This window comes from Bos grunniens, chromosome 13 (genome assembly GCF_055505025.1).
Source record: "Bos grunniens cultivar Pamir isolate PY7600 chromosome 13, Bosgru_T2T1.0, whole genome shotgun sequence".
In the NCBI taxonomy this organism is placed as follows: domain Eukaryota; kingdom Metazoa; phylum Chordata; class Mammalia; order Artiodactyla; family Bovidae; genus Bos; species Bos grunniens.
Genome location: NC_141177.1, coordinates 51,204,072 through 51,223,601, shown reverse-complemented (window position 1 = coordinate 51,223,601; position 19,530 = coordinate 51,204,072). Strand labels below are relative to the sequence as shown.

At 38.2% G+C, this 19,530-nt stretch overlaps 1 protein-coding gene across 1 annotated transcript in view; it reads left to right on the top strand.

Moving 5' to 3' along the window:
• Window positions 1–19,530, top strand: part of MRC1 (mannose receptor C-type 1) — a 114,217-nt gene that overhangs the window by 78,380 nt on the left and 16,307 nt on the right. Inside the window, exons 19-25 of the mRNA XM_086334153.1 lie at window positions 936–1,036; window positions 3,069–3,211; window positions 3,549–3,663; window positions 7,115–7,281; window positions 9,633–9,735; window positions 13,210–13,442; window positions 16,604–16,769. Coding sequence (XP_086190279.1) covers window positions 936–1,036; window positions 3,069–3,211; window positions 3,549–3,663; window positions 7,115–7,281; window positions 9,633–9,735; window positions 13,210–13,442; window positions 16,604–16,769 — 1,028 coding nt within the window. The remainder of the gene's footprint in view (window positions 1–935; window positions 1,037–3,068; window positions 3,212–3,548; window positions 3,664–7,114; window positions 7,282–9,632; window positions 9,736–13,209; window positions 13,443–16,603; window positions 16,770–19,530) is intronic.

The window sequence follows — 19,530 nt, the reverse complement described above, 5'->3', positions numbered from 1 at the left end:
TTGTGGTACACAGGCTTAGCTGCCCCTTAGCATGTGGAATTTTAGTTCCTGACCAGGGATGAAACTGTGTCCCCTGCATTGGAAGATGGACTCTTAACCACTGGACCATCAGGAAAGTCCCATATAAATTATTTTTAAAGATCAGGATGTTTGATGTTCCTTTGGGCAAGCATCCATTTTAACCACCTCCAAAAGAGAAGGTGGAATTCAATGATCTCCTTTCTCTTTCTAGCTAATAGCCTCAGAATTTCTATAATTTATGAAAATAAACATTGGCTTACCTATCTTAGAAGGCTTCCCTTGTAGCTCAGTTGGTAAAGAATCCTCCTGCAATGCAGGAGATCCCAGTTTGATCCCTGGGTTGGGAAGATCCTCTGAAGAAGGGAAAGGCTACCCACTCCAGTGTTCTGGCCTGGAGAATTTCATGGACTGTATAGTCCATGGGGTTGCAAAGAGTCGGACAGGCCTGAGCAACTTTCACTTTTCACCTATCTTGGAAGGAACCAGAGTAAACATGAAAATCAGAGAATGGGGCCCAATGAGAAACTCTATATTCTCTGTCTCTCTGTGGGTAGTTTTGTTTTGTGGGAATCATGCCCAAGAAATACTATGGGAAGATGTTTACTTTGAGTCCATTTCTAGGGTAACTGGGAATCTCCATTTCTTCTCTCACTTCAAGACTAAAAGCACTTACCTCTTCTGTGGAGGGAAAAGAAGGCAGACTAGTCAGGCATCCAGTTGCTACAGGAGATCTCAATGCCCCAGGAGCAGCAGCTAGCTTTCCGGGGTTCCTAGTGGTCTCTGTAGAAACCTCTCTTCTCTTTGCTTAAGATGCTGTGGTCTCTTCATCTTAATTAACTTGCCTGTTCCCACCACTAGGAGTTCCTAACTCTTGTAATTAGATTTTTGCCTAATACCTTAATTTTCTTTTCCAGTTGGATGGATGGAAGCAAAGTGGATTATGTGGCTTGGGCCACAGGTGAACCCAATTTTGCAAATGATGATGAAAACTGTGTAACCATGTATTCAAATTCAGGTAGACAAGATCACAATCTTCTTTAAAAAAATTTTTTTGTTGTTGTGGTAAAATTACATAGTATAAACGATACTATTTTAACCATATTTAACTATACAGTTCAGTGGCACTGAGTACAATTCACACTGTTGTAAAACTCTCACCATCATCCATCTCCCGATTTTTCACCTTTCTAAATTGAAACTCTGTCCCCATTAAACACTAACTCCCCATCCCCCATCCCCCCCACCCCAAGCCCCTGGACCTACCGATGTACTTCCTGACTCTATGAATTAGACTCTTCTAGGTACCTCGTGTAAGTGGAATCAAGCAGTATTTGCCTATACCTAAAGTATACTGGGGAGAAGGCAATGGCAACCCACTCCAGTGTTCTTGCCTGGAGAATCCCAGGGACGGAGGAGCCTGGTGGGCTGCCGTCTCTGGGGTCTTACAGAGTCGGACACGACTGAAGCAACTTAGCAAAGTATATTGGAATGCGTTTTTAAGGTTAACTTAATATATATCCTACAAACAGATTATACCTTCATTTTTCCCCCTGTGCTATATAGTAAGTTCTCATTAGTTATCTATTTTACTCATAGTAGAGTATATATGTCAATCCCAATCTCCCAATTCATCTCACTCCACTTTTCTCTCCTTGGTGTCCATACATCGGTTCTCCATGTCTGTGTCTCTATTTCTGCTTTGCAAACAGGTTCATCTATACCATTTTTCTAGATTCCACGTATATGCATTAATATACAATATTTGTTTTCCTCTTTCTGATTTACTTCACTCCATATGACAAACTCTAGGTCCATCCATGTCTCTGCAAATGGCACGATTTTGTTCCTTTTTATGGCTGAGTAGAATCTGCCCTGTCGTGTGATGTGTCATTTGCTACGTCCCTAGGCTAAAAGTAGCAAGTTATGTGCTACATCAGATAAGAAAAGAGAGAATGAAGAATTCTAATTTTAGCAACACAACTGTTCAGTTTGTAAGGTGAATGGATACTACATCCTTTCTTCTTATAAATAAATAAGCTAATGAATGACACAGTCTTCTCACTTCTTCTCATTTTATGAAACATTTTTTTATCTCCATGTCTTTATCTGTAAAATGGGAGTAACAAAAGAATGTATCTGATGTCGAGAAAATTGAGGAGATCATACATCTAAACTACTAAGCAAATGTTTATATATATAAAGTTAGGTATCATTAGATTATTATTACTAGCAAGTCTGGCTATTTAAATAATTGTGTAACACCTAATATAGTCTTTGCTCATAGTAAACACTTGATTCGGAGAAGGCAATGGCACCCCACTCCAGTACTTTTGCCTGGAAAATCCCATGGATGGAGGAGCCTGGTAGGCTGCAGTCCATGGGGTCGCTAGAGTCGGACACACCTGAGCAACTTCACTTTTACTTTTCACTTTCATGCATTGGAGAAGGAAATGGCAACCCACTCCAGTGTTCTTGCCTTGAGAATCCCAGGGACGTGGAAGCCTGGTGGGCTCCCGTCTATGGGGTCACACAGAGTCGGACACGACTGAAGTGACTTAGCAGTAGCAGTAGCAAACACTTGATTAAAATTGAACTATTACTGGTTTAAGTGAAAGCTCAAAAGGTTATCCACATAGATCTTTCTGGTCTCTTGTGTAAATGATGTTTGTAGTATAAATCATTTTTGAGAATCCTTATACAATGTAAACACATTTTTTTATAAGTATTTTTAACTACTATATGTAAAATAGATAAACAACAAATACCTACTGTATGGCACAGGGAACTATTTTAATATCTTGTAATAGCCTATAATGGAAAAGAATCTGAAAAAGAACATATATATATATTCTTATATATAATTCTTATATAATCCTCTTTTTCAGATTCTTTTATATAGTATATATAAAATGGAGTCACTGTGCTGTATACTCAAAACATAACATTTTAAAGCAACTTTACTTCAATAAAAAGTTGTTTGTTTTGGGGAAAAAAGGGGTTTAAAGGTAAATATGTAAATCTAATATAACTATTCTGTTGTTTGTCAGGGTTTTGGAATGACATTAACTGTGGTTATCCAAATGCCTTCATCTGCCAGCGCCATAACAGCAGCATCAATGCCACAGTTGTCCCGACCACGGTGTCAGTCCCAGGAGGTTGTAAAGAAGGTTGGAATTTTTACAATCACAAGGTACTAAGAAAATCTAGTTGTAGTTCTGGCTCTGATCAATATGGAGAGTGACAATGCAAATCTTTCAGCTTTAAGTTAACTTTTGCTTACCTCATCAATTCAGAGAATTTTAGGCAAGAGCTCCCGTTTTACATTCTCTATGGGAATTGAGAGTAGACTTGAAGGTATTATCCAAATACACAAATGCCTGTTGTCCCAAGGTAGAAAAAAACTTTTTTCCCCTCCATTTTTGATTGGTTGTGAGCAAACATGTATTTAGCTCTGAATCATTTTCATTTCTTTAGTACACACTATTATCTGTATGTAATTCCTGTGATTTTTTTCCCTTCCATCCCAGTGTTTCAAAATCTTTGGATTTGTTGAAGAAGAAAGAAAAAATTGGCAAGAGGCACGAAAAGATTGCATAGGATTTGGAGGAAATCTGGCATCGATATACAATGAAAAAGAGCAAGGTGTGTGGGCTGTTTTATAGTCAGTGATGCACATAAATATGTAATTTTTTCCCTAAAAAATGGTAGACTGTTGCTTATAGTAAATGATTTTTTTATTTTCTAGAGTAAAGTCTAGGAAGGAAGAACAAACTCTTATTGAGAACTATTTTATTAGTTGTAGGCACTATGCTGAATGTCTTATGTGTAAATCGCCTTTCCATTTTTATAATGAATCTATTGAAGCAGGAATCATCAGTCCAGTGTGAATGAGGAAGTGGTGTGCAGAAAGTCTTAGGTCAAGGAGCTTGGTGGGAAGGGGTAGGACTGGGAATCAAACTGGATCTTCCAGCTTCAGTTCTATCGTTTTCTGCCAAACTGGTTTGTTCACAAAAGAGCCAAAAAAGTAGAGGTTTCTCGGAATAAAATTTTTAAATTGCTCATTTTCCATTTACTGCTCTTCTAATCACTTGATCCTATAACTTATAATTCAATAAAACTAATTTTCCAATAGAAACATTGAACAAATTGAGAAAAAAAAAATTAGAGAAAACATGAGGATAAGCCAGAGCTTTAAAGAACAGGAGGAGGAAACATACCATTTCCATATAGCAGATAATAAAATTCATTATATTGTTGTCAATAGGAGGTACTTGAGCCTTTCACTTGGTCTTTTGGGGGCCACTTTATTTGTAGATATTTGCTTAGTTACTTTAAAAAGGATGTTGACCAATTGCAGGCCATTCAGATGAAAGTAACCAAACAGATGAAAGTTTTGAAACCACAGCTAGCCATGAATAAGGACTGTTTGAAAGACCCTATATTTCACAGTCAGAAAAGATGTGAACTTTGAAGGATTGTCCCATGTGACTCGAGAAGGAAGACTTAGATCCCATAAAGGGCAGTTACGGGGAAACAATTTTAATCTCAGAATTAGGAGCTTATTCCAACAATTAGAGTTAATTGGATGGGTTGCTTCATGCATTTTTAAAGGACTGTAAAAATGCTTATATTAGAAGGTACTCAACTTGGTGCTGCAGAGTCACATATGTTGATTGGTATATAGCCTGGAAGATGCTCAATGAATATTTATTGTACAGAGGAATTTATGCAGATGTTGTGGGGGGAGAGATATAGACTGGATGGTTTCTAAGTTCCCTTTTGGTTCTGAGGTTCTTTGACTTCCAAAATCATTTACTGGAAAAAAAATGGTTTATCTCAAAAAATGTAAGAAAGAAGAGAGACCTTGGAACCCCGTGTGTCACTCCCCCAAGTGTGAATTTCAGTTCACGAATGCCACCATGTGCTTCTTCGGAATGCATTCTACACTAAATCAACATAGCTTTCTCTGAGAACCTTTGACAAGTTCCGCAGCTTGCCAGATGCTGGAATAAAAGTGTCAAACCATAGCACACAATAAAAAAATTCAAGAGTATAATATTCACATTTCTCTAACCAGTCTACCACATTTTGGGCTTAGCTACCCAGCAGAGAAACACAATAATTGATTTCCGCTCTTAACCACAGAGTTCTGATTCCTGGCATCACAAAATTAGAACCTGGGTAATAGAGATGTGCAGAAGGAAACAATTTTCAGATAAAATAACATTATTCCTGGCAAAACAGGCACATGTTGGATTCTTATTGTAGTTCTTGGCAGAAAACAAGTCAGTGTTGAAATATTGGCAGGTAGAGCTTTTCCACATTTCATTTTGAGTTGGGGATAGGGCAAGAGTTATGATCTTGTTTGGGAAATAAAAACAAAATATATATCTGTCCATGCACTTTTCTTTCTGAAAATATTAGAATCTTTTCTTTACTTTTAGTTAGTTGAGAAATAAGCAAATTTCTGAGCAGGGTGGTGACATCTTCTTTTCTGCTGAAGAATAAGCATATAGCAGTGGCCCTTCTCTGGAACTGTTTTTTTTTTTTTTTCATGAATAAACAGATAATCTCTGTAGGTGACCTTCTATTTTACATTTTGTATTAGTAACACAAGTGGTTAGTCATTTGGTTTCCTGTTTGCATTCAGGAGTTGTGTTTAAGTGTGTATGTTTGAAAATTGCCCTATAAAGCAGTGACCACCCCCCACCCCCCACCCCCCACACCCTCAACCTTCTGGGCACCAGGGACCCGTTTCATGGCAAACAGTTTTTCCATGGACTGGGTGGGGAGGTGGTTTCGAGATGATTCAAGTGCATTACATTTATTGTGCACTTATTACATTGTGATATAATGTTAAATAATTAGATAACCCACCATATGAAAAATCAGATCACCAGGCATTAAATTCTCATAAGGAGCATGCAACCTAAATCCCTCACATGTGCAGTTCACAGAAGGCTTCACACTCCTATGAGAATCTAAAACCACCACTGATCTGACAGGAGGTGGAGCTCAGGAGGTCATGTGAGCAATGTGGAGCATCTATAAATATAGGGAACCCTGCTCACCTTCTGCTTACCTCTTGCTGTCTGGCCCAGTTCCTAACAGGCCATGGACCAGTCTGTGGCTCAGGGATTGGAGACCCTGTTGTAGAGTCAAGGTTCTTCCAGTAGGTGTCCATCTAGTCCTAGGTGTCCACGGCTCCTGGCAGGTGAGATTGCTAACCTCAGAAGACAGCTGCTGTGGTTTGGGAGGCATGGGGATGGGCTACTGGAGAGACAATGGGGAACATGTTGCACTTAAGCCTTTTACAGCTGCTGCATATTTGCCACCATCCTTTCTGCCACAGAATTGGTAAAGAAGCAGCAGGCCATATTTGTCCTACCCTCTCTAACTTTCTCTAGAATTTCTCTCCCAGTGATGTGAGCACTTAGTATCAGGATGCCCCCTAGATCCAAGTACACTCACTGGACATGGATGGCTGCTGACCCCGAGGAGTTGGCCACCCTGCAGGAGTTCTTTGGGTTTGGCAATCCAAGGTGGTGATCATTTGAGAGCTTAATGCTTTTTTATTTTGATAGATAGTTTTTGTTTTCAGAACTTTTCTGAATTAAGAGCTCTTTTTGGCCCCCAGTTGTTATAGTCAGATTATCTTATTTATCTAATTAGGATACCTGCTAACTCATAGGATGACTGCTTGTATCAGAAAAAATATTCTTCGTGCAGGATGGTAGGCAACCACAACACAGATCTGGGTGTACCAGATAGAGACTGGGGCAGGGGTTGGATTTTAGCTGCCCCTTCCCCAGTGCTCCAGTACCCCCGAGCAGAGCACAACCTATACAGCTGTCTGCAGTGACCAGGGTAAAACCTAGACTTTTTATTGTGAAATGCTTTTCAAAGTCCAAAGCTGAAGTGATAACATGCTGGTCAGGTTAGAATGTGTTTGTTTTCATGGTAAAACTTTTAAATGATAATAAAGACATTAACCATGTGCTTTGTATTTGTAAATTCATGTATTTTGAATATTTTTGATATTTGAGTATTTCCCCCCAAAGTTTAAAAATTGTCTTGTGAAACTTTCTTTCAGCATTTCTTACATATCATATGAAGAACTCCACTTTTAATGCCTGGACTGGGCTGAATGATATCAATTCAGAACACACCTTCCTTTGGACAGACGGACGAGGAGTTCATTACACAAACTGGGGGAAAGGATACCCTGGTGGGAGAAGGAGCAGTCTTTCTTATGAAGATGTAAGTATCACTGTCAGGTCACCTCTCTGTACACTATCAGTTTGTATTCAGGTCACCATGGTAGTGTTTAATCTTCTGTGAAAAATCTACTTGATCTGATTCATTCTTATAGATTTTAACTGTTTCAGACTGAACCAGCCTTGAACGAAGGAATATAAATTCAGTTAAGAACTCTGTATCTTTAGGTTAAGGGTAGGAAGAGATGGTGATGGTAGTGAGGAATAGGGAAAGTCAGCTCCAACATGGGCTTATGTTGTAGTCAGCATGTACACTTGAACCCAGAGTTACCAATATTCTTTGCATCAGCTGCCCCTAAACTCTTGAAGCTGTTGTAGTATTTGGGATATGGTTACTACTACTGCTTCTAAAGATATCATCATCATCATTATCATTGAGCTACCATTTGCAGGGTGCAGACCATGTGCCAGTCTGCTAAGTGCTTTTGTACACTCATCTAAGAGGCAGGCGATGGGTTCATTATTTCACTACTTTTGATCTTATATCATTAAAGCCAACTAATCAGTGTTAAATGCTATATTAGGCATTTCAAAATATACGAAGGAACTTAAGATTTTATTTTACCTTGAAGAAGCTTACCCTTCAGCTAGATATCAAGTCTTGTAAAGAAAGAAGACTGTAAAAGAATGAAAATGTGTAAAGAGAAGAAGCTATAAAGCATGATAGCAGTTAGGAGGAAAGAAACTTACTATGGGATGGAGTGATTTTCACTCCATCTCTATGGAACATATGCAACATATCTACAGAAGTTTTCCTTTGGTGGGAAGAAGGAATATGAGGAAGAATCAGCTATGGGTCTTTTCACTCAAGATGTTTAAAACACAATGATTAGGGGGTGGCAAGGGATGGGGAAGTCATGTTAAGTGGGAAAAGTGAATAAAGTCTTCAAGAAAAAGACATAAGCTGGTTTTTGGCAGGACAAAAGGGCTTTGAATATAGCAGGAGTTTCATGCAGAAAAGAAGTAGGAGTCAGCTTTAGAGGGTGGAAAACAGAATTTAGAGAAATTTAGATGCCCTAGGAAAGAGTTTGGACTTTGTCAGATAGGCAACAAAAAAAAGGTTTGAGCAGAAAAATGATTTGATCAGAATGGCATCTTTATAATAATTAATTTGGTCGCTATGTATAGGGTAAATATATTCTGGTTATGGGTAAATAATCTTCTGAGGAGAAATTCTTTGAATCCTTATTACATAAATGAGGCTGAAAAGTAGAATGGAGTGAGATAGGGTTTGCTTAGAAAGACTTCATGGATGAGTGATAAATTTTATTTAAAACAACAAAATTCATTATGGCTCAGGTTTTTTTTTTTTTTAAGAACATAATGAAAAGGAGAAACAGCAGAAACAAACTAATCTATAAACTGACCATACAGGGCAAAATATTTGTTAATTTTTGTTAGTTTTATTCCTAGATTTTTTTCTTAGCTTGTATAAAAACATAAAGTTTATTTCACACACACACAAATCAACACATGTGCTGTTAAAATTTCAGAACCTTTACAATGAAGAGGATTAGAAAAAGTTTGATAGAGTGGGAGAGAAATGTTCACATGCATTTTGCAGAGGAAATATGCTTGTTCTGTACAGTTTCCTGGCTTAGAACAGAGATGCTGAGCCAGGATAATGAAAGATAATAGCTAAGAAGGGATGAGTGGAGAATCTTGGAAATGTAGGATTAGAGGGTTCCAGATAGTTAAGGCTCATGGGATAATGAGGCTGGAGGCAGGGAGGCTGAAAAGATGACTCTGGCCATAGTGAAAGGTGTGGTAGCTTTCTGGGCATTTCTGATAGCAACATTTCTCAGAACCAGCCCCCAAATTTAGTAAGCTCCAGGAGTTGGTAATAGACAGGAAAGCCTGGCATGCTGCAGTCCATGGGGTGGCAAAGAATTGGACACGACTGAGCGACTGAACTGAACTGAACTGAACTGACTTAATTTTCAATTAAAATAGCAAGAGTTCAGTGTGAGGGATCTGCATGGAAGTTGGTGCAATAGTGTGGAAAGTCAGGATGAATCGAACGTGCTGTCAGTGAATTGTTGTTGTTCAGTCACTGAGTCATGTTGACCTCTTTGCCACCCCATGGACTGCAGCATATGAGCTCCTCTTCCTCCACTATCTCCTGGAGTTTGCCCAAATTCATGTCCACTGAGTCAGTGATGCTGTCTAACCATCTCATCCTCAGCTGCCCCCTTCTCCTTTTGCCTTGAATGAATTAGGACTATCCTAAAATTTGGAGGTTAGGGATTAAGGATTTTTTTTCCTGCTTTTTAATGATTGGTTTAAATAATTTTTGGTCCATATTTGGCTTTTTTTTCTTCCATGAATATACAGGCTGACTGTGTTGTTGTTATTGGAGGGAACACAAGGGATGCGGGGAAGTGGATGGATGACACTTGCGACAGTAAGCGAGGTTATATATGCCAGACACACCCTGGTAAGTCCTAACAGAGCTCACCAGCCTGTAAGAGGTGGGGCTCTTACATATTTTTTAAGGACGACTTTCTTCTCAATTATGTTGTGAGTCTTAAACTGCTCTAAAAAAGTTTTTGCTTGAAAAAGGTGACCCCTCGCACATCAATATGTTTATTTGATTCACACGTTCATCCAGGGATGCCTGTGACAGACAAGAAGGATATTTTCTATAATTTATTGATGAATGCGCTCACTCATCTGTTACCAGAAAATCTGCATGGATTAAACTTGAAGTTGAAACTTTTTTTAATTTTGATAGAAATTTGAGATGTTTGCTTAGCTCTGCTTAAAAAAAAAAGAGTGGGGACATCTCATTTAAATTCATGTAATTTGAGAACCGTTGACCCCAAACATCATATATGTCTCAGTATTTGTTATGTATTCTATTTTTTTTGAAAAGTAATTGTCTTACTTATAGTCCTTTTTTTTACCTTAGAAAGCCTGACTATGGTTCAAGGAAAATAGAACAGATATGTGGATATTGACAAAGAATCTAGATTGTAGTTATGTACATTTTAGTTTCAAGTGAAATTAGAAAGTGTTTAGCTACTTAAGAAGAGGATCAGAAAATAAAAGATAGGTTAGAGACACGGGTTGGAGATGAGGTGGGTTGTTGTCATCCTGAGCAGAGCTCTTAAGAGGTGTTTGAGTTGGAAGGTACATGCTGTCCCAGATCTAACAAATTTTTCTGTTCTTTCTGGGGAATCAGGGAACAATGAGTGAAAATCACTACTGATATCTTCAGATGACTGGAAAGTTCTGCAGAAATTCTAGCCTTCTATTAATCCAAAAGCTGGTCCAAGCCATGGTCACAGCTCTCACTTTGTTATGCCCTTCGAGCACCAGATCCTTAGGCCACCAGTGACACCTCTATGTTTCTGGTCTTGGGGGAAAGAAGGGAGACCCCTTCCAAGAGTGAATGATAATCCCTAGACTAACTTAAAATCATTTTTTTCTTCTTCCTATAAACATAAGAGATTGGATATTTGCTGCCAACAAAAAATATCTCTAAGATTTTTAATCATTTAGGTTTAAGGAGAGGTTGACAGTATGAAAGTGAAAAAGGCAGAATATAAAATTTTACAGACTATTGATGATGCAAAAAAAACACTTTGAACTGTCTTAAACAAATAAGAACATAAAAGCTATGGGAATGCATCAAAATAGAAATAGTGGATGTGTGTGGATCGTGGGATTAAGAACTTTAGTTCCTTCATTGTACTATTGTATTTTTCTGGATTTTTTAAAAATTTGTCTTTCACACACTGTCTCTCTCTATATATATATTTATACTTATATTGTATACATTATATAATACCTCTCTCTCTATATATAAAAATTATAAGGAAATACTAAACTATTGAGGTGATTAAATTCTGAGTAATTTTTTCTCATTTTTATGCTTTTCTATATTTTCTAAAATTTCAGCAAAGAACATGTGTTCAGTATTTTTTTTAAACACTGTTGTTCTCAAAAATTCTCTGATGATCCAATGGTTAGGACTCTGTGCTTCCATGGCAGGGGGCACAGGTTCCATCCCTGGTCTGGTAACTAAAATCCTTTAAGCCACGTGGTATGGCCTTAAAAAAATTAGATAAAATAAATAAAGATAAAATAGTGTTTTTATTCATATGAATATGTATGAATAAAAATGAATGACTATATTCATGTAAATATATAAAAATATAGAAATAAAGACATGAATGAATACATATGAATATATGAATTAAAAAACACTTACACAATCCATAAACACATGTTCCTTGATGAAATTTTAGAAAATACAGAAAAGTATAAAAAGAAAAAATTACCTGTAATCTTAGCACCTGAAAATACCTCTCAAAAGTTTAGTTTTTCCTTGCAATTTTTTCTATGAATGTTTTAATAAATAAGCTAATTAGACAAGGGAGCTAATTTCCTGGCTGCATATAGGCTTTAATACAGCTTTGTAAAGCTTTATCTTAAGCTTCATTTGTCACTTTTAGCAGACCAAAGCTGTTCCAATGATACTAAGACAAACCCAGCTCTCCCCAAGCTGGGAAAGATAGGACTTGACTTCCTGCTGGCTGTAACACGTAAGGATCCTGGGCTGGGGCTCTTGGGCTAATGCTATTGTACCAACACATGATGGCAGCAACAGCAGAAGAAAGGGGAGGTTGCCCTCCCTCTTTACTGAATCAAAATTGCTGCCTCTGAGTCATCAAAGGAAAGTTTGGCATTCGTGGGGTGACAGAACAAGGCACGTGGTGGGTTGGGTTGGTGTACAGTGGAACAGATCAGAGAACTGGTCAAGACAACATTGGTAGGCAAGGATATGTGGAGCCCTCGATCAGAGTTGGCAACCTTTTCCTGTAAGAGACAGATTATAAATATTGCAGGCTTTGCTGTCCGTAAAGTTTCTGTTGCAGTGACTCAACTCTGCTGTGATCGTGGGCGATCATAGTCCATAAACAAGCGAGCGTGGCTGAGTTCCACTGAAACCTTATTTATGTGCACAAATTTGAATTTCATGTAATGTTTACATGTCACAAAATATTGTTCTTTGGTTTCTTTCCCCAACCATTTAAAAAACTCAAGGGCTATATAAAGACAGACAACAGGCCAGATTTCACCCTCTGGCTGTTACTCACTGACCTCTGTTCTGCTCTTGGGCATCCACTAAGGCACACAGAAACAAGATTCTTTGGAGTCTTGATTAAAGTCTGGGTGGGTCTAGAGTAGTTATTAGAAACCCACTCTAAGAGATAGAGGAGGAAAGATCAGAAAGCTAGGGTGACTCTAACTTGCAAAGGCTGCAGTTTGGATAAGGCATGGAGATAAGATGCTCTTACTCATCATAAGAATAAAGCTTGATCCTGACATCAAGGTTAAATGAACTGGCAACTGTTATATGGCTTCACTTCAGAGCATAAACCAGTCTCTTGAAGGTACATGAATCACTGATGAAGTCACACAGATGAAGTCAAATAGATATAAATGCAAATTCCATGGGTAGAATGGAACAGAATGGGGGAGGGGAAGGAGAAGAAGACTATTCTCGATCTTAATATTTAATCAACGTGGGGAAAAAAAAAGATTAGTATTGACAGGTTGATAGACATCCTCTAATTTGTGGGTTTAAACTGTGGCATTTCTTTCATTCAAACCCTAGATCTCACTGTATTTATAAGTCTTTTTGGTTGTATAGTTTAGAAACTTGATCATGTATTTCTCTTAATATTCTAAATAGAGTTTAGAAATGACTTCAATCAGGCATACTGATTAAAAAACAGAACTGTGTTCTCATTTGAAATGGCTCATGAAAACGTGTTTAACATCAATGGTTTGAATTTGGGCTTTTTAGATTCTTTTTTAGGATGCATGAAATATAGAAGTCATGTGCTGATGGCACTCAAATTGTGTTTAGTGTTAGTGAAAATATTTCTTTTTATTCCAGACCGTTCCTTGCCGAGTTCTCCAACAACAATTCCGACAGATGGTTTTATTAAATATGGTGAAAGTAGCTATTCGCTTATGAAATTAAAGCTACAGTGGCATGAAGCTGATGGTTACTGCAAGATGCACACTTCCCACATCGCTAGCATTCTAGATCCTTATAGTAATGCTTTTGCCTGGATGCACATGCAGACACTGAATGAACCTGTATGGATTGCCCTCAACAGTAACTTGGTAAGATGCTGGAAACATGCATGACTTGACATGACTGATAAATGGTAATTGAATCTGATTTCTCTTTTGTTCATTCTGTTGCATACTTATTATGTGAGAGAAACTGCTACCTGGAGCCTATTATACAGAGTGAAGTAAATCAGAAAGAGAAAACAAATATCGTATATTAATGCATATATATGGAATCTAGAAAAATGATACTGAGAAACCTGTTGGCATATCAGGACTAGAGATGCAGACATAGAGAATGGATTTGTGGACACGTGCGAGGAAGGAGAGGGTGGGACAAATTGAGAGAGTAGCATTGACATATATACATTACCATGTGCAAACAGATAGCTACTCGGAAGTTACTGTCTGGCCCAGGGAGCTCAGCCAGGTGCTCTGTGACAACCCAGAGGGGTGGAGTGGGAGGGAGGCTTGAGGAGGAGGGGATTTATTAATACTTGTAGCTGATTCATGTTGTTGAATGGCAGAAACCAGCACAATATTGTAAAGCAATTATACTCCTCCAGTTAAAAATAAATTAAAAAAAGAAAAGAAAACGATACTAACATATATGAGACCCAATTTTTCTACTGCATGGTGCCTTCAAGGATCTGGCAAGTTAGTGATGTGTGTCCGAAATCAAACTAAGGCTTATCCAACTAATATTAACTCTCATAGTGCTTTTGAATATTAAAGTTAGATTCTGCATCTATTCAGTTTCATGCATTAAGTCTTTTTAGTGTCATGATTACAACTATGCCTTAGGAGTTAAAGAAAACATCAGGGGCATAGTTCCTGGGCAATGAGGGGTTCTTCCTATTTTTTGTGGTAAATCATTCTAGAGTTGTTATCCTTTCTGAAGTTGTGCAGCTTCTATTCATATGGGATAATTTTCATTGCAGTCAGTTCTCTGGATTCTATAACAGAAAAGAAGGTTGGCAGAGGATGGGGTAGAATGAGGGATGAGGTTCAGAACTAAGAGTGGTGCTGGCATTGCCAAAATTTTCCTAAAACGAGTCTTCTCTGACACCATGAGATCCATCTCTCCTCCACCCATATGTCTATCCATTTAACTAGTCAGTCAATAAACTTCCTAGTGCAATGAACAGAGATGTCAATAAGTAATTAGGAGATAATACAAGTGTCAAAAAGGGATATAGACAAAGTGCTGTGACCTGAGAGGAAAAGGATCATTTGTGCCAGGGGAGAGGACCAAGAGAGTTTCTCAGAGAAAATCAAACTTTATAGATATAGTCTAGGATGGCGGAATGTAAGGAAGGAGTAACAAGAAGAGAGAAAAGATAGAAGGGGATAAAACTGGAAAGCAGACTGGTGTCAGACTTTATAGGACTTATTCTACCTGGATGCAGAGATGCAATTTTATACATCATGCAATGACTATTTCCTGAGTTAGGGTGTGTGTAGTGAACATTTAAAAGTAAGTGGTTCCAGATGATCTTATTTACAAAGCAGAAATAGAGACATAGAGGTAGAGAATAAACATACGGACCCTAAGGGGGAAAGAGAGGGGTGGGATGAATTGGAAGATTGGGATTGACATAGATACACTATTGATACTATGTATAAAATAGGTAACCAATGAGAAGCTACTGTATAGCACAGGAAGCTACTCAATGCTCTATAGTGATCTAAATGGGAAGGAAATCCAAAAAAGAGGGGCTATATGTACATGCAGCTGATTCACTTTGCTGTACAGTAGAAACTAACACAACATTGTAAAATGACTCTACTCCAATAAATAAATAAATAAAATGCAGGAAAAAAATCTAAGTAATTCCACAATGATTTTTGTGTTTAAACTTAAGCACGACATTTTTACATCTATGTTGAATCTATTTTTAGTAACTAATTTGCATACTAATTCATATATTTTCTTCTCACAGCTGTGGTTGCAATGCTCTTAAGAGTTTGAAATAGGGATTTATTTATTGTTAGAAAGTTTAAATAGCTTTCCATTATACTAACATTTATAACTAAAGCAATACTGTTATATTTATTATATCTATGGAGTTAATGATTATGTAATTATTTGATTAAACATGGTATAATACTACAAAATTCTAAGTTGCAATACCATATGCTTTTGCTTTTGTCATTAAATCTTTGGTAATTGCATTGGTAAATTAAATAATGCAGTTAGAAAGTGATAACTGTTAGAATGGTTTAAAAATGTACTTGAAGTGAAGTGAAGTCGCTCAGTAGTGTCCAACTCTTTGCGACCCCGTGGACTATAGCCCACCAGGCTTCCCCATCCATGGGATTCTCCAGACAAGAACACTGGAGTGGGTTGCCATTTCCTTCTCCAGGGGATCTTCCTGACCCACAGATCGGACCCAGGTCTCCTGCATTGCAGGCAGACGCTTTAACCTCTGAGCCACCAGGGAAGCCCCTCCCCCCCCAAAAAAGTACTTATCTCTGATTAAAGTTATCTGAATCTGTAAAATGTAGGCTTTACCTGTAAAATCTCTTTTAGACTGTTAAAAATATATCACTGATAAGAAAATGTTTGAGGTTATCAATTAATTTGTATGTGACCATAAATTTGTTTAAATAAGAATTTGAGTATGCAAATTGAACAAAACAACTAGCTTTTAAAAATACAATCATGTTTCCTTATGGTTGAGAGACACCTAACTGGAAGGCAGGAGACCCAAGCTCCTCTCTTATCCACTCATGTCACCTTGCACAGTCATTTGTCATTGGCCCTGTTTTAACAGTCAAACAGTAAGATTAAAAGAGGTACATGTTTCTCTCAAGGGTGGATGAGTTCAATAAAAACTACTTAATCTCTATTATCATTTCAACGATAGTATAATAGATATTGTTCTGAGGATAAAATCTCTCTTTTGCACTGAAAGCCTGCAAATAGAGTTTTCTAGAATAAGATACAGGTTTTTAAGCCGGTGTTTTTCAAAATAGCTTTTAACGGTGTTTTCATGAGTATCTTTAAGAAGTAGTTTTCTTCTTAAGAAAGGCTGCATTTCCTGAATTTGAGTTGGTAGAAGTAATTTATAATCTTTTTATTCTCAAATGTTGAAGACTCCTTGTCAAATCACAGTCTTAAACATAATTTTTTACTCCTCACTGGGTTCTTTTGGTATTTTCTAAATGACTCTGGGCTTGATGTTAATGGTTGTTTTTATTCTTTACAGACCAATAATGACTACATTTGGACTGATAAATGGAGGGTGAGGTACACTAATTGGGCTGCTGATGAGCCCAGACTGAAGTCAGCATGTGCTTATATGGATCTTGATGGCTACTGGAAGACAGCACAGTGCAATGAAAGCTTTTATTTTCTCTGCAAAAGATCAGATGGTAATCGAGTACACAAAAACAGTCAAGGGTTTGAAATTTTCTCAATAAGCTAATACAAACCACCGTTGATATTCTTAAACAGTCATATGTTTTGGGGTAACTTAGGGATAAGGGAAAACATATTCCTTCACCTAACCAAAGACTGACTTGGCAATAAACAAATATATATAGGTCAGAGAGAGAAAATTTCCTTCATTGCTGGAGTTTATTTTTACATATCTAATTTGTTTTATTATTTGGGATTATCCTCTGAGTCTATGATATCACAGTCCTCAGGAAATTATGACTGCTTTTGATATTGACAACACAGCTGTATCAAAATACTTTTATCAGAATGGGTCGCCTCAGGCCAAACAGCTAGCAGGGAAGGAGCTCAGCTCCACCTATCAGCAGACATGATTAAAGATTTAAGCATGGACCTGCCTACAGAGCAAGACCCAGTTTTCCCTGCAGCCAGTCTCTCCCCTCAAGAAGCTTGCACAAGCCTCTTATCCTCATCCATCAGAGGACAGACAGAAGAAGCAAGAACTATAGTCCTACAGCCTCCAGAACAAAAACAGCAGTCACAGAAAGCTAATCAAAATTATCACATTGATTACAGCCTTGTGTAACTCAGTGAAGCTTTGAGCCATGGGTAGGGCCACCCACGTCAGACAGGTCATGAGGGAGAATTATAACAAAATGTAGTTCACTGGAATAGGGAATGGCAAGCCACTTCAGTATTCTTGCCTCAAGAATCCCAGGAACAGTGTGAAAAGGCAAAAAGATACGACACCAGATGAGCCTGCCAGGTCAGTAGGTGTCCAGTATGCTACTGGGGAGGAATGGAGAAATATCTCCAGAAAGAATGAAGAGGCTGGGCCAAAGCAGAAATGATGCCCTGTTGTGGATATAACTGATACTGAGTAAAATCCAATGCTATAAAGAACAATATTGCATAGGAACCTGGAATATTAGGTCCATGAATCAAGTTAAATTGATGTGGTCAAGCAGGAGATGGCAAGAGTGAACATCGACATCTTAGGAATCAGTGAACTAAAATGGATGGGAAAGGGTGAATTTAATTCAGATGACCATTTTATCTACTACTGGGGGCAAGAGTCCCTTAGAAGAAATGGAGTAGTCCTCATATTCAATAAAAGAGTCCAAAATGCAGTACTTAGGTACAATCTCAAAAACAACAGAATGATTTGGTTCATTTCCAAGGCAAGCCATTCAACATCACAGTAATCCAGGTCTATGCTCCAACCACTAATGTCAAAGAAGCTGAAGTTGAACAGTTCTATGAAGACCTACAAGACTTTCTAGAACTAACACCAAAAAAGGACGTCCTTTTCATCACTGGGGATTGGAATGCAAAAGTAGGAAGTGAAGAGATACCTGGAGTAACAGGCAAGTTTGGCCTTGGAGTACAGAATGAAGCAGGGCAAAGGCTAACAGAGTTTTGTCAAAAAAATGCACTGGTCATAGCAAATACCTTCTTCCAACAACACAAGAGATGATTCTACACATGGACATCACCAGATGGTCAATACTGAAATCAGATTGATTATTTTCTTTGCAGCTGAAGATGGATAGCTCTATATAGTCAGCAAAAACAAGACTTGGAGCTAACTGTAGCTCAGATCATGAGGTCCTTATTACAAAATTCAGCCTTAAATTGAAGAAAGTAGGGAAAACCACTAGACCATTCAGTATGACCTAAATCACATCTCTTATGAGTACACAGTGGAGGTGATAGATTCAAGGGTTTAGATCTGGTAGCCCCAGTGCCTGAAGAACTATGGATGGAGATTCATAACGTTGTATAGGAGGCAGTGACCAAAACTATCCCCAGGAAAAAGATATCCAAGAAGGTAAAGTGGTTGTCTGAGGAGGCCTTACATAAAGCTGAGAAAAGAAGAGGAGCCAAAGGCAAAGTAGAAAGGGAAAGACATACACAACTGAATGCAGAGTTCCAGAGAATAGCAAGGAGAGATATGAAACTTTCTTGAGTGAACAATGAAAAGAAAGAGGAAATCAATGGAATGGGAAAGACTAGAGATCTCTTTAAGAAAATTGGAGATACCAAGGGAACATTTCATGCAAAGATGGGCAAAATAAAGGACAGAATAGCAAGGACCTAAGAGAAGCAGATGGCAACCCACTCCAGTACTCGTGCCTGAAAAATCCCATGGACGGAGGAGCCTGGTAGGCTGCAGTCCATGGGGTCATGCAGAGTTGGACACAACTGAGCAACTTCACTTTCACTTTTCACTTTCATGCATTGGAGAAGGAAATGGCAACCCACTCTATAGTGTTGTTGCCTGGAGAATCCCAGGGACGGCGGAGCCTGGTGGGCTGCCATCTATGGAGTCAGTCGCACAGAGTCAGACACGACTGAAGTGACTTAGCAGTAGCAAGAGAAACAGAAGAAATTAAGAAGATGTGAGAAGAATACACAGAATAACTATATAAAAAAGGTCTTAATGACCCAAATAATCATGATGGTATGGTCACTCACCTAGAGCCAGACATCCTGGAGTGCAAAGTCAAGTGGGCCTTAGGAAGCATCACTGTGAACAAAGCTAGTGGTGGTGATGGAATTCCAGCTGAACTTTTTCAAATCCTAAATGCTGCTGCTGCTAAAGTGCTGCACTCAGTATGCCAGCAAATTTGGAAACTCAGCAGTGGCCACAGGACTGGAAAAGGTCAGTTTTCATTCTAATTCCAAAGGCAATGCCAAAGAATGTTCAAACTCCCATACAGTTGCACTCATTTC